The sequence below is a fragment of the Poecilia reticulata genome, linkage group LG12 (genome assembly GCF_000633615.1).
Source record: "Poecilia reticulata strain Guanapo linkage group LG12, Guppy_female_1.0+MT, whole genome shotgun sequence".
Classification (NCBI taxonomy): Eukaryota; Metazoa; Chordata; class Actinopteri; order Cyprinodontiformes; family Poeciliidae; genus Poecilia; species Poecilia reticulata.
Window position 1 is genome coordinate 13205261 of NC_024342.1, and position 22596 is coordinate 13227856.

At 35.6% G+C, this 22596-nt stretch overlaps 1 protein-coding gene across 2 annotated transcripts in view; it reads right to left on the bottom strand.

Annotated features, from left to right (window-relative positions):
• Positions 1 to 15351, bottom strand: part of sfswap (splicing factor SWAP) — a 56447-nt gene extending 41096 nt beyond the window's left edge. Inside the window, exons 1-6 of one of the 2 annotated variants that reach the window (XM_008423922.2) lie at positions 14977 to 15351; positions 12838 to 13001; positions 9339 to 9470; positions 6164 to 6240; positions 2794 to 3019; positions 2446 to 2546 (exon numbers count right to left, since the gene is read on the bottom strand). In XM_008423922.2, the coding sequence (XP_008422144.1) occupies positions 2446 to 2546; positions 2794 to 3019; positions 6164 to 6240; positions 9339 to 9470; positions 12838 to 13001; positions 14977 to 15176 (900 nt within the window). In that variant the 5' untranslated portion in view covers positions 15177 to 15351. Of the gene's footprint in view, positions 1 to 2445; positions 2547 to 2793; positions 3020 to 6163; positions 6241 to 9338; positions 9471 to 12837; positions 13002 to 13348 lie in introns of both variants that reach the window. The other variant, XM_008423923.2, reaches the window with a different exon arrangement.
• Positions 15352 to 22596: the final 7245 nt, after the last annotated feature.

A 22596-nucleotide genomic window follows, 5' to 3' on the forward strand; every position in this document is an offset into this window, starting at 1 on the left:
TGTGAAGCTAGTTGGTTGCAAGCTACTCAATCTGGCTAATTCACAGGGTGAAAAAGGGTGGGACATCTGGAGGGGGAGGTCGTTAGAAACCAGGCTAGTCTTTCTCGATGCCAGCTTAAACAGAGTTTACTCAGTTCTGAACAGGGTAAAATCCCATCAGATTTAGAAAACTCAAATTACCCGTTAGATGGAGAGCTGGCTGCACATCTCCCTCCTCTGAGAAGAGGAAGTAGAGTGAGAGAGAAGGGGGGGGAGGTGTTGCGCAACAACACCTGCGTTGCCGGAAATTGTTGACGGTGGGTGGGGTGCGCGAGTGTTTCTCGATTGATTTTTACCCAGAAAGCACATGGGCAAAAACCGTTAGTGAAACGGTCACTGGGACCGACTAGTATATATTCCATTGAGGGAAAGTAACTTAAGTAACTTCATATGTTAACATAAAGGCTCGTTTTGAAGTATAAGCTGCTTCTTACAGGCATTGCTTCGAAGAATTCGACCTGGAATGCGGCGTTCATAACAAACACGTGTGTTCATCTGCTGTACCGCTAGCAAACAACTGTACTGATTAAATAACATAAAAGTCAAGCAGTTCCCTAAAAGTACAACAGATGGCAGCAATGCGCCATGCAAAACACCCATAGTTTACAGGACACACTTCCTGCTAAAGAGCCCCCTGGTGGTTAAACCTGAAAATACAATATATGAAAAAAAAATCTGAATGCTCTCTGGTATTGTTCAGGGGGCCGGACCAAATGTGGAGGCGGGCCGGATCCGGCCCGTGGGCCGTAGTTTGGGGACCACTATTCTACACTTTTCCAGACTCACTTAGGTTTATACATATTTGGACACTGAAACTTAGTTCATCTGTTTACTGAAACATGTTTCAATTATAGTTATGCAAGAGACATGGACATAATGTGCAGACTCTCAGCTTTCATTTGAGGGCATCAACTGGAGGGCCACGAACGACAGCAGAAGTGGATGACTGCAGAATAATTTCCATGGTGAAGAGAAGCCCCTTCACAACAGCCAATCAAGTCAACAGCACTGTCCAGGAGGTCAGTATTTTAGTGTACAATTAAGGGAAAACTGCATGAAAGTCAATATAAAGGTTTCACCGCAGGGTGCAAGCCACTCAGAAGCATCAACAACAACACTGACGCAAGTGTTGCAAGTAATTTTTGTAACAAATTTGTCCAAGTACAACTGGGCTAAAATGAATAACCGATATTCATTTCCACTTCATTTCTGTTTTGGGTTGCAGACTGTAACTGAAGCAGAGGATTATGAGAGGTGTGGTCAATTTTGCACAAGGTCAAAACTGAAGGTAATTATTGGTTGCCGGTCATAACAGAGGTACCAACACCAAATTTTAATATCGACCCAAATTTCCCTATCAGTGCACTGCCATGTAACACTTAAGATTATCACTAGGTGAAAACATTTTACTGTAACAATAAAAAAAAGTTTATACCAAGTCTTTAAAGATCTCTGAAACCGGAGATGATGATAACATAATTAGACTGCATTTTGTTGCAGTGTAGCTGTGCTATATTGCTGTCTTCCTCAATTAAATGACAAAGTTCTGAAGAATTTAGACAATAAAGCCACAAATTATGGGACAATGAATCCTAATTAGAAAATGTGTTCTTCATTTGGAAAGAAAATCCCTCATTATAAGAAATGAATGTTCAGCTTTTTGCTAAAGGAATCTGATTATGTCCTCATAAAAAATAAGATATGCTTTCACTGCTGCTGCATAGAGATCAACACGTTTCATGACAAATCACATAAAAGCAAAAACAAAAATATAACAGCTTGATAACAGGGAAATGCAAGACAAGTTATTACACATTAGTCTCATCAGCACACTGACAGTAATTATAGGATACCAAGAAACAGTGATGAGGATGCACATAACTTTCAAAAGATTTTTTTAAGCAGTAGCTTAAAGTCACTATTCAATAAACAAATATATAATCTTAAACTCTGTGAAGTTACTTTTTTAGATATAAAATATAAAACTATCGTAACACACAGTTTATCATTGTTGTTGGCAAACAGAACATTAAAAATGTAAAGCTTCTAAACCCTTTTCCCAACATGACACATCAACTCACTGAAGAATGTACTAAAATCAGTCCAAATACAACAAAGTATGATGAAACTAGGGTACTAGCAGGGGATAAAAGTGCCTGCAAACAAATAAAACTCCCATTTCTGCATGTGAAGTTTCAACAAGACAAATTCCCTTTATTTTTAAAAATATATTATATTTTAAAATGTTGTATCTGCTTCAAGGTGCTGAGGACATTCATATCTCAGAATTATGAGGGAAAAGGGTTTCTAAAAATGCAAAGAAAAAAAATGGCCTGGAATAAACAATAAATAAAAAAAATTCTATGAAATCAGCCAGACAATGCAGCATCTGCCTTCTGAATTTACCCTTGTCAGCTCCTCTAGGCGAGAACATTTCTTAGGAGCAAAAAGACTGGGATGAAGATAGCTTCCATCTCCATCGTCATCAGAATCTTCTGAATTTGAGTCTGTCAAGAAAAGAAATACTGCAATGATTTTTACTGAATGAATGACACACATGTCAAATATTAATGCAGATTGTGCTGGGACTGAATATGCTAAAGTGCTAAGAAAACGGGTATCATGGGCATGAAAGTCATTAACCTTAGGCCTTTAATGATGCTTTTGAATCATTGAATCATTTTCCTGGATCATACAAAAAACAAAGATAAAGTTCCATAGCTGTGGATTCAGTAAAGGATTTGTGAGACTCACCCTGCGACTGGTCCTGCTTGTTAGAAGAGACAAGGTTGTATCGACCTTCCTTCATGGCCCGCAAGATATGTTTATAATACGGGTTCAAATAGTGGTCAAACCGGAGAAAGTCAAACTGGGAGTTCCCGGCCTGCTTTGCTTTCAGCACGATCTCAAACTGAGCCCCCTGCTGACACACAAAGTTGGCCGTCCTCTCGATGATGTTGTGTGTCTTGATGGTTGCCGGCTGGAGGAAGGGAAAAACGAATTAGCGTAAATGCAGTAGCGTAAACGTTTAAACCAATCTTCTCACTTGCACAATAAGAATAAAAATTGATTGCACAGGTACTAAAATAACTCAGGTGTAAGAAAATGTGTAAAAGCTGAGCATCAGTTGTATAAGTATGAATTAGCAAGCATTAAGATGCAGCATGCAGTAACAACTGCCTTTTCGCCCAAGGACATAAGGCATTTGATGTCCGAAACATTTCCATGCCAAGAGCTCTAAGCCAATTGTGATATTAATTATAAAAGAACATTCAGGATGAAAAATCAGTGGAATGAGAGATGGTCCACAATTCGTGTATTATGTTAGCACAATGTGTGCTTTCAGTGATTAATTACAGCAATTACCAAGAAAGATGGTAGAAGTGTGGATATTTCTAATAGAATACACATCTCACCAAGATAAAAGTTAATATAAATATTAGTCATGAAATTGGCTAAAAAGGGCGCCAGCGCCCTGCAAAAACCAAATCAATGCGTTTGGGACACATAAGGACATATTGATATACAACATATTGATATATAAATGCGCAATTGTGGGAAAAGGGTGTAGAAAATGTACTTTTATGTTTTTAATTTAGTTTCTGGAGTTTGGAAACAAGTTATTGTTTTTCTTCACGATGGATCTAAACTGTTTCACTTTTTTGGGTCCTACAATGGAACACTGTGGATGAGGACATTTTGTTTCAATCATGTCATTTCACATCTGTCAGACATTTTGTATACACTGACTAATCTATGACTTTTTCAAGCTACTTTAAGTAAATGCAGTTTTATGGGTGGCACATATCATATATATTACAGAAAAGTTATTTTGGTTTGATCAGGGGTCACAGTTGCAAAATTCAACTAACCTAAAAGGAGATCAGAATGACAATCAGTAGATACAAAGTGCAACACAAACATTGTGGAAATCAATAAAAAAGTAAAATTCATTAATATAGGATTTAAGCATTGTTCATAATTATCTATAATTAATGAAACTAATAAACAAAAGTGCAATATAAACTGAGAAAAATATGTTATGTGCAAAGGTATTTATTTAGAAAAACTAAAATAAGAATTCTAGATAAAGCTGGATAACAGAAAAAAAGGAGATTTAAATGTTACAGATGAAAATATTAGGTCTTGCAAAGTAACAGAAATCAGGAGGCAACTTTGGCATGCTTCACAAAGCTAAATCTGAAAACACTCAAATAATACTTTGTATGTGGTGTTGCACATGGTTTCAGTCAAGGTAGTGAATGTAACATGTTTAAAGAAAGTTTTGTTGATAACATTCACTATGAGAAATGTGTACCGGTGAAATGCAATTAGAAAGACTAGTATGAAGGCAATTTATTTCCACTGACGCTTTATTGCCTGAACTGGATATTGGGCTGTTGAATATGCACGCACCCCATGAAAACAATTAGCTTGTTTTCCTTCCTCTCATGCATAAGAAAGTGGGAGTCACTGGGGTTCCATCTGTAGACACCGGATAGAATGAACAAACACCAGTTTAAATATTTTAGCCTTATGTACAACGGTTTCCTTTTTAGACGTTACGTCAACATGAATGTATTCTGCTTTAGGCAACTTACACTGATATAAAAATGTGTGAAAGGATGTAGCACAGGTCTTTTCAGGTAGTTACCGTTACCAAAATATTATATGTGGCAAAATCTGTTGGAAAAACTAAATAAAAATCCGGTTCTTGCTTTTCTTGTTTTTTATGATAGCAATAAAAAATATATTATTCCATTTATGTAAAACAACAAATATTTGAATTTTAGGAACTTTTTTTTTCTGCCAGTTAAAACAGGCTATTTACAATCTCAGCAAGATATGGGCCATACATTTTATGGACAAATTAGAGCTGCAAATGTTAAAAATTGGACGACTTTCAACTTTATTTCCCCTAACCTGTGATAACCTGTAACTAGGTGGAACATCTAAAGGCCAATTTCTTTTTTCCAATCACAAAACAGGAAGTGCTAACATGTCTTGTTGACAACAACATTCTTGCTGTGGACCATATAACTGAGTGATTAAAGTGAGCTATTTTACAACAGTTATTTAATCAGTAATATAAAATCCTTCAGACAGTTTAAAATGTTATGGCTATCATGATTTTGTATTCGATTCAAAATAGCAACAAAAGACAATTTACTTTGACTATTTTTTTAAAATTTTCTCTTATTTTGCTTGTTTTACCTTTTTACTATGGACCTTTTTTGTGTCAGGAAAAAGGTCACAAAACCTTTTTCCTGACAGGGAAAAAGGTTTTGCCAAATATTAATAATTAATATTAATAATATTAATAATTAATGACCACTGATTGCACGAAGGCTATAAGACATGTTTTTAAAGCAGTGCTTAAACAAAAACCGCAATGGACTAAAATTGTTTTTTGTTATTTTTTTCTTTCTTAGAAAGATTTACAAAACAACAGATCGGCCATTATTGATTTCTGCCCCTGAATGTTTCTCATCCTTCACTTTAAATCTACCAAGGCAGGTTTATTGTAGGTCTTTCCATTGCAAGGTCCGAATTATTAATGTAGATCAGAAACTGTAAAATCAGATGAATACAGTATTAATCTCTGATTGTTTCATAGTGGTTATACTTAAAAAGTCATGACTCCAAACTGTAGAAATGTACAGGTAAAATGGATTTTAAATAAACTGTCACCACTCACAATTACTCTGTTCTCACTGTACAGGTAAATGTTGTTCCATTTACAAAATCTCAAGTGGCTTCAAGTTAATTTTCAATTCACTTCAATTAGAAACATTCATATAATAAAATAGCCATGGTTGTAAAACTGAAGAACACAGTAAAGCAAGAATTGTGTGTGTTATAGCACCTCACCTTAAAAGAAACACAGAGTCTTCATAAATACTGTATATATATATATATATATATATATATATATATATATATATGACTACAATAGGCTACAGTAGCCACGAGGCAGCAGATATATTTGCACTCACCAGCTCCACATCTGGTGGGATAGCAAGTCCTGGGGGGGCAACAAATGGTTCTTCACTTTATATATATATATATATATGACTACAATAGGCTACAGTAGCCACGAGGCAGCAGATATATTTGCACTCACCAGCTCCACATCTGGTGGGATAGCAAGTCCTGGGGGGGCAACAAATGGTTCTTCACTTTCCTCAGGCTCTGCTTCCTCTGTGTGTGTGTGAGAAAAGAAAATGGAACAAAAACATTGAGAATCCTTCTTATTTATCCTTTGAAACAAAATAAAAATCTGATACAAGATTTCAACAAGGTTCCAACAAGGAAAACAGAACACAGAATTTCAGAAAAATAAAAAAAAATGAATAAGACACATTTCTTCCGTCATTCTCGTCACTTCAGGAATATATCACAGTGAAATACCACCCTGGCCTTCACCTTCATCTTGATAACAACATAGAGGTCAGACAGAGACGAGATTAAATTTTTCATGTAGTACTGCAGGGAGTTTGCGGAATGATAAAGGGGCTCTTTAATTTAATACAAAGCCACAATGAGCTGTAAAAAAAAAACCCTCAAACTTTCTGCCAGACCAAGGGATTTCATTTGACACGTGTAATGACCCATGGGTACGATCTTTAAATTAGCTTTTGACAAGGCTGAATACTATTCATTCCATCTCATGTCACATCTCTGATCAGATTTAGTGAATATGAAAGTCAATATGAAAAAACAGTTATGTCAAAAAAGTTAGATTATTATGGTTTTATTTTGTTTATAAATCTGCCATAGAAGAGGGAAGTCTACTCAACTGAGACAAAGCAAATAGATTTAAAGCAAATCATCCAATAAAGATATTAATTTTTAAAGGTAATTAAATCAAGTAGAGTGTTATGAAATGACTGCCTAGTAATGGAGTAAGATTTTTCAGCGATGCCTGCAGTAACCCATTAGTTGTATTTTGACAGAGAGCATATAAATTACACCGATATTAACCTTCCGGCGTGTTTGGCTTTCACTCAGGGACATAAAATAGGGCTAATGATCTTATTTATAATATCATTGTCTGCATCTGTTGCTGTCAACTACTTCTTTGAGGGTACTATTGTGAGAAGGGCCTGTGCTTATTTTAATAAATCAGCATTTTTGATAATGTCAGTGATGTGCTCCAACTCAGCCACCTGAGCCACACAGGCCTTTTCCCAAAAGGCAAATTCAAATATTGGCATTTTCAGCAGACCTTTTAATACCACTGTTCAACAAATGTTCCTTGAAGAGAATATAAAGCATCACTGCTTACCTGTCAGCCTATTGGAAATGCCTCCAGCAGCCACTACATCAAATATGTAAATTGGAGGAGTGCACCAGAGACTACTTTTTTCCCCCAAACTTTGTGAAGTTCAATTTCAATTTTAGGCCATTGGGTCTTGTGAAGAAAGTTATTTTAAAGGCATGTTCATTTTCCCGCCATCGTTTTTTTTTCTATTACTTCAATGTTCTTCATTTAACTGGACATGTGAACTTTTTTTTTTTTTTCAAAATCTAATGGAGCACAGAGTCAGTCAGTTGGCTCAAAAGAGAATCTTACTTTATTTTCATGCTTATTACATAATAGATTTTAAGATTTATAGATCACCAACAACATGGTTGGGCTCTTATCCTTTTACAACACAATACTCAAAAGCATTTAGGCTTCCTAACAAAAAGCTACCATATTGGGCCTTGCATAATCCATACAGAGGCAAATCCAGGCGCAAGAAGTTACATTTTGGTTCAGGAAGTAAAGCTGACTGAAGCAGTGAGAGGTCATGTGCCTGGGTCTGGTTGAAGTGCAATGTTTGCTGAATATACTAAAATGCTTTTATGTTTGCTGGCAAAAATTAACTCAAATTATCCAACAATCCCAGAATAGGAATGAACGGTACAAGCTTGGAAGATAGTCTCAAAACTGCTGGGGGAAAACAAAACATGATTTGTTTATATATATATATATATATATATATATATATATATATATATACAATGAAAAACAAACAGGATGTAATCCTGTAGAGGATTTAAGCAGCCAATAATTGATCATCCCCACATCTACTGGATCTGTCCTAAAATCTAGACCTTCAGAAAGGATGTAGCCTAAGTCGTTGCAGAAATCACAGGTTCTCCTGTAATATAACATTCCAATATGCTTATATATCTTATGCATACCTCTGAAGATTTAAGTAGGGATGATGCACTGCTTTTAAAGGTTATGCTGGCAGCAACTAAGAAAGTCATTACCAAACACTGGCTATAAAGTACAGCCCTGCACCTCTTCTCTTTATTACCATCATTAAACACACCGAAGTATTAGAGCAAAATAACTTACTGTTTCCTGCTACAAATCGACCCATTATGGGATGATTGGGAAAACGCTCTTCCCATTTTTCACCTATAGTTATATATAATATCACAGTATGTCCTATATGTACAGAAAATTAATTCCATACCCAGAACCTTTTTCTAAATGTTCTTGGAATGGCTGTTGATTGTCTCTGCAACTCTGTGTATGTAAATACTTGCAATGAAGAGATATTACAAAATAAAATCATTAAATGATTAAGGTTTTAAAAGCATTAACACAGGATGTTTATTTCTTTATGTTCTGCAATGGTTGGGGCTTCATGAGTAATTTGTTATTCTTGTGACAATTCCTATTTCTATCTGCTATATTATGTCTTTTGTCAGTTGATTTTGTTTCAGTATTTATAGTGCAGAATATTGGTCAAACCCAGTATTTTAATTGTACCTGTAAGGTTACTTGAATAAGAAAAAGAACAGAAGATCTCCCGCAGCAAAAACATTAACACAAGAAAAAGATATTTAATATTCTCATTCCACTTTCTTTCTTTTGATTATGACAACCTTTGTGCTTTGTGTCATTGCCACAAGTAAATATCATTTTCATCTATACTTTCAATTAGAGCTACACATTAAAATTTAAATTTTCTCCCTGTTCTTTAAGCGCACAAAAAATGAAAACTCACAAATGTTATATCTGCAGATAGATAAGCAAATGGCATGTTCTTCCATACAGTTTGGGCAGTAATATTAAGGCTAGGAGGATATGCATAAATGAGGATAATCTTCTAAAATGAACACATTTACACAATAGTTTGCGTGGGTTATAGTTCTCCAAAAAACAGGACTTAACTGCTTTGTTACTGAACTTAACTTGACTTAACTGGCAGATACTGAAAGTAATCAGTATCTGCCAGTGAAAAGCAGATGGGTGTATCTATTCTAAGGATGATAGATCTGTGACAAGTTCTCACCATGTTCCTTGTTAGCATCCTCTTCTTCTGTGGGCTGTGAGGGATCGTAGTAGTCAGCGCTGTATTTGAAGGCCACTGCATTGTAAGTGCCTTCGTCAGCCAGGGCCTCACTTAATCGTTTGTATTCTTCCTCTGTAAAAGGGAGAAATACATGCAGGAAAATTAGCATTTTCACATAAAATAAAGAACCAATTGAGACTTTGTAACATATTCAATAAGTTACAAGGTCAAAATTTTAACAAGCGCAAACTGCTTGTTAAAATTGCAATAGATAACTTTTATAAAGATATCTGTTATTACACATTTGATACATAATTGTAACTGTCTCCTGACAGTAAATTATTCTAATTGGTGTACCAAAGTAGTCCGTTCACAGAGAGACATATTCAATTTCAGCAACATAATCTGTGTTGATTGTGCTCTCACTGTGTGCACTGACAGACCTGTGGCCAAAAATGACTGTGATGAAGTTTTAAATACATTTTAATCATAACTTTCAGGGCAATCGCAATAAATGCCACAAAATAATGTCATGAATTTTGAGTCCATGTCACCCATCCCAAATGTACAATGGAAATTGTCAAGACAAAGAGGGAAAATATACTTCATCCATCAGGATGTCTATTTTTAATATTGCTTATGGGCGAATAAATATGACATGCACATTGCGTCTCCTTTTCTTTCTTTCAGACTAGACTTTGACAGGCTAGTCTGAAAGAAAAATGGGTAAAATAAGTCAAAAATATGGGCGGATGACTAAAATTCATTGTTTCAGAATAATAAAGCCTTTAAAGAGACAGGTCTGGAATCACGACTTAAAGGAAAGCTAGTCATATTAAGACAGGACCTTATTTGCAGCATAAAAAAACACAACTCATGTTTATTTAGCAACAAGTATTTCTAGTGGTTTGTTCACTTAGATATTTTGTTTGCATTCACAGAAAAAAAGAACAGGATCAGAATGGACTACAAAAAGCCCCAGGGGGAAAGGAGGGCGGGGGGGTTCATTGCAAAGTCACATTTCAGACGAAAACAAGAACGTAAACAAGGCCAACATCTAGTCTGTCTGAAAATAAAACTGGCAGTATATTACATTAGCAGCCTAAACCTGACCAGTTCAGCAAGCTGCAAGCAAATATTGATTTCACTCACATCCCAGGATAAAAGTTGTACCCTGCAGCAGTAGCCGTTTAGTTCAGACTTGCAGAATGCAACCTGCTGTTGGGTCAGATCGCCTTATCCACACAAACAAATCTCTTCTGGTTTTGTTTATCGCTAGTCTGAAAACAGCTTCTTGGTTCTGATTGGCAGTGTTTCATTATGTTGGAAATAAAACTCAAAAATTGCTTTGATTTGCATGTGGCCAACAAAAGATGCCTTTTAAAATGAAAACATAAATTTTATTTATTTATTTTCTCAAATACTATCATAGAGGAGGCACTTTGAAACTTTAAGAACAGAAACTTCTCTGTTAAAATTCATGAGATCTATCAATACTTCTCCTATTGACCCTTTACTGGTCAGGTGGGTAATAGAGCGAATGGGGTCAAGCTTCCAAATTCAAGGGCAGAACAGTCTGCACAATGGACCTTCTGCAAGGAGTGTGCATAACTCAAACCATTAGCTGACTCATTCTTTGCTGTCAGTTTGGGCACAGGACACCATATTTCACTTAAAACACCTATGTATTAATTCAATGGCAGTCATTAAGTCTGTCATTCACAAAAAGTACTTTGTCACCAAAATAATCAGCGTAACTATGATGTAAAGCATCTGAAATGCAAGTGTCCTAGACATCCTAAAGTCAAAATGGATTTAAGCATTAGCTATTAAGGCTGAGACAGAGGTGGACCACTTTAAAGACAGAAGAACGAGGTGCACAGTAAACGGTTATTGGCAGGACTAACTTTATGTGCCCATCAGAGGTCATGCTAGACTTTTTTGCTGTCCCTCATTTTGACTGACGGCGTCAGAATAAATCTGTCATAATTTATTTTTACCCGTCAATTTTTAAATGATATTGACATACGCTATTCAGTTGGATTTAATTTTTATGCGGTTTAGCTAATATTCAACACACAGCCTCACAACGTCATTCAGAGCAGAAATCTGTGCTAGTTAATCAGAAGTCTCAGGTTGAATTAAACCCAACATATTTTAATTACGATGTTACTGCTTTAATCCACCATTTGAATAAAAAGAGCAACCTCTCCCGTTTTTTCAGTTTTTTTTTTCCCCTCCCTTGGGTCTTAAGAGATGGGACAATTGGACCTGCAAGTTTTTTACCCTGTGCGTGGTCCGGGCATACGCTTTGATAAGGGTTTTTAGTGTGGTTTCGCCTCCCCGCTGTCCGACCATGACATCTGCTGCGCTCCCCTGAGCGACGTGCTAAGTGCAGAAGGGTTAATGATTGAGCTGGAAGATGTTGCAAAGCGCAGGGCAAACTAAGTGCAAATATTTTGGGATGATGAGCAGGGAACTGTGTGCGCATGTAGTTGTGCAGCGCACTGCGCTTGTTAGAGACCAATAAATTTCCGCTTCTTACTTTCCTCACCAAGATAAACTACTTAGTTCTCTATTTAGACTATAAATAGATTAACATAATACAGCATTCTCTTTAGTTTTTTTCTCCTCTGCAGGCTTTATCACACTACTTCAGCCAAAGTTTTGAATGCGTTCTGGAGCATAATCAAGCCGCTCTCCAAAGCACCCTATCCATAACTCTTCAACTAATGGTCAATAAGATGCATTTGTCAGTGTCAGAAATAATATTCAGAAATATTATTTTTTGTATCGATTGATTTTATTTGCCTCCATGATGTATTCTGTGCATAAAGTTGAAAGTATCTGCGCATTTACACTAGTCAGGTGTGTGAATTACAATTTGTCAAAGTGACGGACGGGCTTCAAAATTTTGCTTTTTTTTTTAAAGTTCAAATATGGAAAATATTCCGTTAACGGTGCCTGGGGCCTATTTCCCTTTCTCCATACAAAATGACATCCTAGCACTCTTGAGACGGCATAATGACAAGTAAATGGCAAACGCTAGGGTTTGTTGTAAATAATTCAGTTTACACACATCTTGTTTTCTTCTAACTGTAGGCAGCTGGTTGTGTAAATCTTTGACTTTGCTATGTTCCTAAGAAGAAGCTGGTCACAATTCATTTAAGATGGATGGGTTACAGCATCAACGTTGGTCATTTATTGCTGTGGGAATCTGCATGCAAGTCCAACCTTAACACATAAACAGTATGTGGAGGCATTAAAAGCATTTGTGTGCCTAAAATACAGTGATTTTATGACAGAATTTCTATTTTTACCCCTCAAAGAGGCACTTTGTATTACACCCAACTGCAGGAAAAACTTGAATCACTCATTCTCCCCACTCCTTTCATAAAGGTATGCCATTAAAAACATAATCAGTCTCAACAATTATTTAACTTTTTTATGTTGCATATTTAAATTTATAGCTGAATGCCAGAAAAAGCATGTTGCATACCTTGTCTTGCCTCTTCTTCCAGAAGGTCGGTGTGCAAAGCCAGGTATCGCTCTTCATCGCACAGCGCCTCAATCCTGGCCTCTTCCTCTGACAGCTGGTAGGATGTATTCCATGACCCACTGTCATACTCTGAAAGGTCATGTAAGTGACCCCGCCCATCATATCTGTTGAATGATAAACAGGATTAGAGTGGAAGAAGTTTAAACAAATAAACATTTTAAACAAAAACCTAGACCTACTTACCAAGATATTTTGATGCAGATTTTTTTTTAAACTACATATATTCTTGTCTTAAACTTCCTAAGATTAAGAATGATTACATTTCAGATTTTGTTTTATAAGCAAACCTAGATTCAAACAAAAACAAGAAATACAAAAAAAAAAGAAAAAGAAGACAAACAAAGCAACTCGCCTCTTACCTTACAGGGTTCAAATCCCCCCTGTAACACTCATCATTACTTCTAAATCTGCAAAGAAAGTTACATTCACACAAACCCGAGCACATAAATACCTATCCGTAAGAACCCAAATGGAGGATATATTCCAGGGTCCCTCTATGGCATCTCTCTGATGTAGTTTCTTCATGAAGGCAAAGAAATGGGTTGCTGTTGTTGACAATCAGGGTTTGGAACGACCCCCTAAGCCTAACTTGCTGGGGAAAAACTGGGTTATGTGATAAAGACACACATACAAATCGTGTACAAATGAAACAAAGGCTGGACCACTGCAGACCAAGATGATTCAAGTAGATACATAGCAATAGCAATAAGATGCATAGTTTAACAAGAGAACAGTGCTGATGCAAAGTTTGGAATCATTTTGACCAGAGGAACTTATTTGGGGTTGGAATATTCTCTGGGATGATGCCCATCAACAAACTAAAATGTAAAATTGATCACTTGAAAGTTAAAGCAGTTGAAAGGGAAGAAACAATTTGACAGAGTGAATATCATGACATTTATTTAGCAATCAGAAGTTTCCAGAGGAAATTCATATAACATGCCAGTATGCAAAGCTGACCAGAATAGTCCTATTTGTTCTAGACAGAGATGCACCAAGAAAGGTTCTGGTGGTGGGGATTGTCATACATCATCCTGGACAGGCTCCGATTACTGATCAGCCAGTTAGATACTAAAAATATGTGAATAAGACTCAAAGTTAGATTTTTTTGAGTATGTGGTTGAGTGGTTTAAAATGAAATATCTACAGTAATATCTACAGATGTGATTATACACAACTAGAAATTTGATTACTGAATATAACAAGAAGCTGACTTTATTGTCTGAGCTTATTCATCTAAAATATAAAGGGGCAAATTCTATTTTATGTGATTATCTTTCCTTCATTTTGATCTAAAGATAGGATTTTACTGTATCTGAAGATTTCAGTGATGCAGAGAAAGAAAACTTTAACTTCAGATGATGCATCTGATGTTCAGGATGTGCTCTGAACATCAGTGTTATTTAGCAAACATTTTACTCTCAACCCAGCTTATATTGTTTTTCCAGAACGAGGGGGAAATGTACTTTCTTGAAATATATCATTTAAAAAGGTGAACTGAGGTCACAACCAACTAATCAGGAAAATTGGTGATCAGTAATCAGCTACAAAATCTGAGAGATGCATGTCTATTCTAGTTCAACATAATAAATATGAATAATAATGGCATTTTGTTTCAAATACTGAATGTAGAGGTCTAAAACACATATACTTTAAAAAAATTTGAAACTATACATAAACGTGTGTTATAATGTTGATTTTAGCTTAATCTAGAAAACAATTACTACTACATAAATCTTATTCATCCATTTTTGACATCGTTTAATTTTCGTACTATTGGAGTTTTATCTGACAAGTTAAATATGTTGACTGACATGTAGTTATTCTGTTGGCTAAAGTTAGCAAGGACAAGTGGCCTTTGCATATTAGCATGTTACCGTATGAACTACATATAGCATTTTTCAGTTTAACACATCTAAAGGTAAGTTAGCAGACAGAAATAAAGCATTCGGCGTTTGTTTCGGGTCTTGTCAGGCTTCTGCAACATAAACTCTGGAGTAGTCCCTTGAAATTTGAAACAGGCTAACGAATAGCAGAAACAGTTAGCATAATGTTTCAGTCTACGTTTGTTCAACCGACCTATCAATCATGATGCTCTTGTCCCCCATCCATGGGATTAGATGTTTTCCATGTTCGTGGTAAAGAGCCTTTTCGTCGTCTCGGAACAGTTTGCAGGCATAACCAAAAACCAAGAGGTCGGCGTATTTATCGCTGTCGCTCACGTCCTTCTTTACAGGTTTGTTGTTGGGGTCCTTCTTTGCAGCTCCGCGGCGATACATCTCAAAGTCACTCGTATAATAGTTTTGCTAAAGGGAATACTATAACAATAGTCACACGACAATGACTTCCCGGAGTCTAAATATCTCATATATAGTCAAAATGATTTAGCAACTAGCAACGATTAGCACAAATTGCATTCAGCGTGTCGCCATATTGGGAAGGGAGTATCATAACTTTACTAAACCCGACAGCACTTTCGGCTAAGCGTCATACTTAGAGCAATATTTCAGAAACATTTATATACAATAAATGCATAGAATTGTTGAATATTTTTTATTTGCATTATTTTTTACGAAAAGAGGTTAATTTATATTACGCTCGTGTTTGTTTTCCATATTGAATTCCAATTCTATGTCGAATCTGCCTTAAATAATTGTTCTTGTTGCGTTCTTCGAGCTGACTGAACGGGGCATGGAAACCCAGGTGGTGTAATCTTTAATTTATCTCTCCTAAAAATATACTTACTTTTTGCGTGACACCAGTTCTATTTTAGATCAATAGAAATAAATATCTTATTATAAATATAAAGGCTCTTTAGGACAGGTTGAAGACTATGTACTTTTTATGTTGGAGAAAAAAGAAAATAGTTAATGGTAGTAGCACTTTCAGGGAATATCTATGAAAGAAACAACTAAACAGATGTTCTGAATCTTTAGTAAAATATATGCCATGAGAAACAAAGATAGAAATAGCTCATTTAGCTGTTTGTTTGTTTGTTTGTTTGTTTGTTTGGTGAATTGATCTGAATCTCTTTGTCTGAGTAACCATACCAAATAGCACAACTTGTAGAAACACTTAATAGCCACACATCAATCATAAAAAAAATCATAATTGTTGTATATTTTTGAAGATGTGCTTTAAATGTATTTTAGTTATCCTTCAGTGTGTGTGTGTGCGTGTGTGTGTGTGTGTGTGTGGAAAGGAGGGGGGGGGTGGTGCGTGTGTGTGTTTTATTCATTGTATCAGTTTAATGCTTTCAGATTGCTCTGTTGAAATAATTTGCTTGATAAATAAAATATATTTAATGACCATGCGCTATTATAATCATAATAAGGCCTTTTATCTATGCCCAGAAGCTGCTCTTTTAATAATTTATTCAAGAAATGTAAGGAGCTTAGGAAGACTAATGAAGTCCACAGCAGAGGTGTCAGAGTACTTTTATACTTTTATAGTATCTATAAAGTTTTCACCTTTGCTATTCCTTTTTTTTCTTTACCTCTGACTAGATTATCTTAAACTTTGTTGCTAGAAACAAACAGGCTGAAACACATGGGACTAATAGTAAGGACAGACAGAAAGCTTTAAGGTTTAGACAATGTTTTGTTGTATTGCATCTAATCTTAAATGAAAAGAACATTTTAAATATTATATTAAACACTGGATATATTATCTCAAGTGATTTACAAGATTAATTATACATCCTATGCAATATGCACTGAAACGTTAAAACAATTCATACTCATGTTTTGGAGTGCTCATTAAAATAACACCCACATTTCTCAAGTTTGAGATCATAGAAGGAGTTTCTGAAATCACCATGACTAGCATATACATGTACGTGTGTGTGTGCGTGTGTGTGTGTGCGCGCGCGTGCGTGTATTACAAGGGCTGAGATGTAGGTCGTGTTGGACTCTATTCAAGCTTAGCTGAAGCCTTTTTTTAATTAGCAGAGTTTAATGATATACCTTGGAGGATTTTCTTCACAACTGCCTCAAAAACCAATGCTATGCAAGGCAGCAGTCTCCGTTTATGTTACTTTCCTCTGAGTTTGACAAAATAGTCCTTTTAACCATTTTTTGGACATCTTTCACACAAGCTTCTCTAATTAGTTTGCTGAAATTTTGGGTCATTCCTCCTGACAGAACCAGTGTAACTGAGTCAAGTTTGTAAAAAATTTTCCATGAGACTAAGATGAGGATGACCAATCCATAACACTGATATTTATATTTTTATTTTTAACTAATTTGGTAATATGATCAGCTCCATTATTGTTTCATCAGCATCTATCTGGCAGTGCAAACATCTCTTCTTTGTACTTCACAGGTGTCCACAGACTTGCAGGCTTCCCCCATTTCTCCTCCAAATGTCAAGATGGTCATCTAGATGAGTCCATTCTTATCAACTCTTAACAGTTGAAAAAAACCTGCATTTTTAGGTTTGCACTTTTCATCTTCTACACATCAGTGTCCTTGAAAAAAAACTTACCACAAACACCAATAATTATGATAATAATGTTGACTGCTGTTATGTTTGTCTTTTTTGCAAGATGAGCCCCCAAATGTATTCCTTTAATAGTAGAAAATAATTAGTCAGGAAAGCATCACTTGGTTGATGTCTGCATGTAACACAAAAAAAGGATAGAATGGGAACACATGAGTTTTTTAATATTGCTATTAAATAAAATAAATCAATTACAAGTTGGGACGTGCTGTTCTCTATTTCCAAACAGTCACAAGGGGATTTTGTGGCCATATTTCCAACTGCGAGTAAGTGCTTATTATTACTGTGTCATATAAGGATTTGACATGAGTCCATGCTGAGAGCTTGGCATAAAAGGCTTTTAGTCTCTTTGCCATAGTTAATCCAATCAAAAGCCATCAAAACTGCTTATTTTCTGTCAGAGTTAAACAAGTTATTTACATAGACAGAAAAATATTTTTTTCATTCTCTGAGATTAAAGGTTTTCTAAAAAAAAAAAAAAAAAAAAAGTATATTTTAAAATTCACAGAATACAGTAAATGTGCTGCAGATGTGTGACACCATCAAATAAATTTGGGTAAGATAACAGCAAGAAAACTGTGGATATACCCGCCTTATACATCATTGTATACAATTTCTAGAAGTTTGGGTTCATTCCAAGTGATTGTAAGCTATAATGAAGGAAACCATTGTTAGGGAAGGAGACAAGCTCAGTGCCACAGAGATAAACCAGTTTTGTGCTAAATGTGTTTGTCAACCACAGAACAAAGTAAAACACTTTGTGAGCATGCAGACAAACTGACCTGCATTATCTACAGTTCTGTCCCGACATGATTGAAAGGCTAATCAGAGAGGAAAAATTCATCATTTCAAAACAATAAAAAAAAACGTTGTTTGTAGATGCATTCAGGGATATAAACCTTACCCTGTGGAGATATGCTCTGTGGTCTAAAAAAACTAAAACGGAAGTGGTTGGCCTTAGTGATCAAACCATTTGAAAGAAAAAAAAGGTAAGCAAGCCTGAAGACACCAGCTGAGTGAAGGCAGCATAAATTTGAATAAATGGGTCTATGTTCCAGCCAAATACTGTGAGAAGATTGAAGAATCACCCAAAACAGTGATGCTTTCGGCCAAATGATGCAAAAAACCATAATTTGGCTTTTAAACAACTAAATGATGCTGTAAAAAACAACTCTACCAATAAGGAAATATATGTAAACTTCTGAACCTGTATACATTTCAACCGAAACATCTCTCTCTCATCTATACTTGAATTACATAAATAGAAATAATTTTGATAATTCCTTTTGACCTTAAACAAGAAATGTGTAGGCAGATTATGGTGGAAAATAATAATGATAATTGAATGTCTACTTTTAATTGTATGTTAATTTCCTCCTAAATGAAAAATGGATGAATTGACATTTAATTTGAAAATGTACAATGACACACAAGTGAGACGTAAGTTATTGTTTTGGGTAAGGATTTTAAAAGTTAATGCTTTGAAGAAGAATAAGCTGAACCTCACTCGCATCCTACAACCCAGCAGAGGAAATCTTTTCAAAATTAACTGTCAGAGTTTCTGCTTTATTATGTAGCAAAAAAATCATAATGGCAACAACACAAAGAAACTTTTGAAATACTTGCTTTTGATCTTGAGGGATTTTTCTGAGAGGATTAAACTGTCATGTTAGATAGATTCCTTTCCGTGGAGAGTAACATAAATCTTCCAATTTCCCACAGTGAGATTCCTATCTTCTTGTGACAAGGAACTGTGTGGCAGCATGAGTGAAAATGCAAATCTTCCCGCATTTAGACACTTTGTTTTTTCTTGTTATGCTTACCGCAGCATGTTAACATTCCCTAGGGTGAGGAAAAAGAAAGAATGACATCCATGCAGAAAAAACTGGTATTGGATTTATTGTTGCAGCAAATAGCATTTCAAAATTATAAGTGTACAATGACCGTGGACGACTGCAGAAAGCAGGGGCATCTCTTCTTTATCTTTAAATGGCAGATGTCAGACAGAGCTGTTAGAAATGACTCTTTAACTCTATTTATCATTCCCTTCATGCCGCACTATACACCAGAAGAGACGAGCATCTCTTATGCACAACTCATGCCTAAATTCATGCTATAAATTCAGGTGATCACCTTCATGAGTGACAAGTTGGACAGGACATGAGCCATCAAGGGCAAATGTCTCAATGCTGCAGCCGTCACAAGTGTTTCGAAACAAGTCAGGGAGGATTTTTACTGCAGTGGTGAGTGGATTTATAAGGACGAGTGGGAGGCTTAATAGAACCGCTGAGCTCTTATCATTATTTTACACAGAGCCATTCCTTTCACGTGGGGTTAAACAAAGTATGAAATTAATTTACGAATATTTATAGCTTTCCCAAACGGCGCATTTCTAATCAAGATTTTGTCTGAGAATGATGTAGATTAGATAAGTTGACTTCGGCACCTTGGGGTTGTTTACCTGCTTTGTTCACCTTATCTCAGTGATTAATGCTGTGATTAAATCTTAACTCTGACAGATTTTTTTGCATCTATTAGCGACTGCCATCTATCATCAAAGTGTTTATGATTTGTCTTCAAATGACATGCTGTACAAAAACACAACAAATAAAAAAAGTCTGCAAACGCCAGCTTATAAATAATGATAGGGTAAAAAACTTGAAAAAGATGATCTGATTTCAAAGAGTCAAAACTTGCTACCTTAACCTTGTTCTAGTTTGTTTCTTGAAATTGTTTTGTATTTTAGTTACATTATATAACTAATTTATACTGTCATCAAATACATGAGCATCTATATTAAATTATGAAAAAATGTTGTTCCTCTTATCTTTTATGAACATGGCTTACAGCTGTAAAACTCAAGATTCAGGTTTCCAGAAAGTCTGTATATAAAACAGACAAATAAAACCTTTTTTGGCCTACATCACCTACAAATGATGGGGAATGCTACTGATTTGACAGTTTTCCAGCAGAAAGTCACTTACATTGTCTACAAGGAGGATAAACAAAAATCCAATGAAGCCATAAACTTGGAATTGATTTATTTTCCCTCTTATATAATGCATTTTAGTCAACAAAGTGAATAGATTAAAATTTATCTTAAACAAACTCGAGTTCTGCTCTTTGAAAACATGAATCACATGTTAGTTTTCCTTTATTATGCGATTAATACATTTATTTACATAATAATATACACCAACTACAGTATCCTGTATCTTTGTTTAGAGGCTAGACAAAACAATTTACTTTTTCGAAAATCATTTTAATCAATAGAAGTTCTCTTCTCGGGAATTGACCTTCTCCTGTGCCCTTTTTTCTATGTAGAAGTGAAATGCTATGTGACAGCGGCTCTCAGCAGAATTAAATTACCATGGAGTAAAGTGCATTTTATCCAGACCAGTGTCTCTGAATATATAGCTGCTTTCATGAAGCCCAGACTCGGCATTTGACTCACTGAACTGCAGCACCAAAATACCTAATCACAGGAAGCACCTTTGACCAGATCAGACCAAATTGAGACCAAACTTGACATGGTGTTGATGGAGCTGTACTGAGAATATAGGTTTTTCTCAGTCATGGTGGAGAAACTGATGATAATGAGGATCCTGAATTAGTGTGTCGTCTTCAGTTGATAGACATTTTATATATTACGGAAACAAAACAAAAAAAACGAGGTGGGGGTGGGAAACTCCTGTAGTTTCTTGCTCAAAAATTGACAGTCAATTGCAGTATAAGTTGTGTCAACATTAATGTCTAACCTCAGTCCAAAGAAATCTCAGGTTTTCTTTTTTTTCTTTTTCTTTTTTATCAAAACCATCTTGCAAAAACAGCAATCTGTTAAAAATATTCATAAAAGTTTGAATAGGGCCTGACTTAAAATATGGTCCAATAATCTAAGTTGTACCATAAAATGTAGAATGGTTAAGTCATAAATGACACAGCACAATCACTAGACTAAGTATTTCAACTATATGGGGAGAGGCAAAATGTCTACTAATATACAGTTTTGGAAATTCGCTTTTTATACTTCTAAATATTTCTGGGGAAACAGTCGTACAAGTACTGAGCCTTTTTCTTTAGTTCAAGCAAATGATGAATAGGACACTTCAGTGGCTTCGACTGGGCTGTGGTCAGAGTATAGCAGAGAGCTCATTCTTCACTTTAGCCTGGTTGGAGTCTAATGGAATGGCAACCTGACAGGCCTTTGACAGAGCAAGGCCTGCAGGGCTGGCTGAGTGGTGGCATATATCAAAAACTGGACATCACAGAGTATAACTCAATTTAATTGATGATACATCTAAATTAAATATGTAAATAGCTTGACATTAGAGTCTGCAGACATATTCAAGCTGGCTATAAGATGTGTAGAAACAAACAGGAGATACATTTTGTACTAATTTAGTAATTATGGTTAAATGATGTACCTTACAATGCGATGTCCGTGGTGTAAAACTAAAAGCTAAACATGCTCTCTTCTTATAACTCCAAAGAGGCTAGTCAGTATGTCAGCTATTGAGTCTTATTACTGCTGAAACTGAGGATCATAAAAAGCATTAGATTTTAAATTATTAGACTTTAGATTAGATAAAACTAGTTCTGATAGAAGAACTGCGTAAAACATATTTGGTAGGATGCTAAGCATCATGAACACATTTTCAAAGGATAACAAACGTAGCAAAATTAAAGCACTTTTCTGTTATGGATTATGAACCATGTCAAAATCTTGTCTCCCAAAGAGGGTGGGTTGCATTACAATCAGCTGGGCATCCTTAGAAAACCTTTTAACATCAGGAATAAATGATGAATAAATAATGAATGTGTAGCGTAACTTTGTGTTGAGATTGTGTTGCATGTTAGTTTTTTTTTTTACTTTTTATCTTGTTGCTTGTACATGTTGCTCTTGAATTTTTACTGTATCCACTGTAAAATTCAACAACAGGGAACTATTGTAGATCAAGCATTACATTTGAAGCCACAGAAAGTTAATCATAATTTTATTTTCATAAGATGGAAACCAGTGGTACTGCCCAACATTTATTTATATGTGATCTACAACAGTGGTTCCTAACCTCCGGTCCGTGGACCAATTGGTACCGGGCCGCGCAAGAAATAATAAAATATTTCCGTTTTATGTATTATTTGAGTCTGGAGGATCTTTTATTTTGAAAATTATTTAACCGGATTCTCTCGGTTACTTGC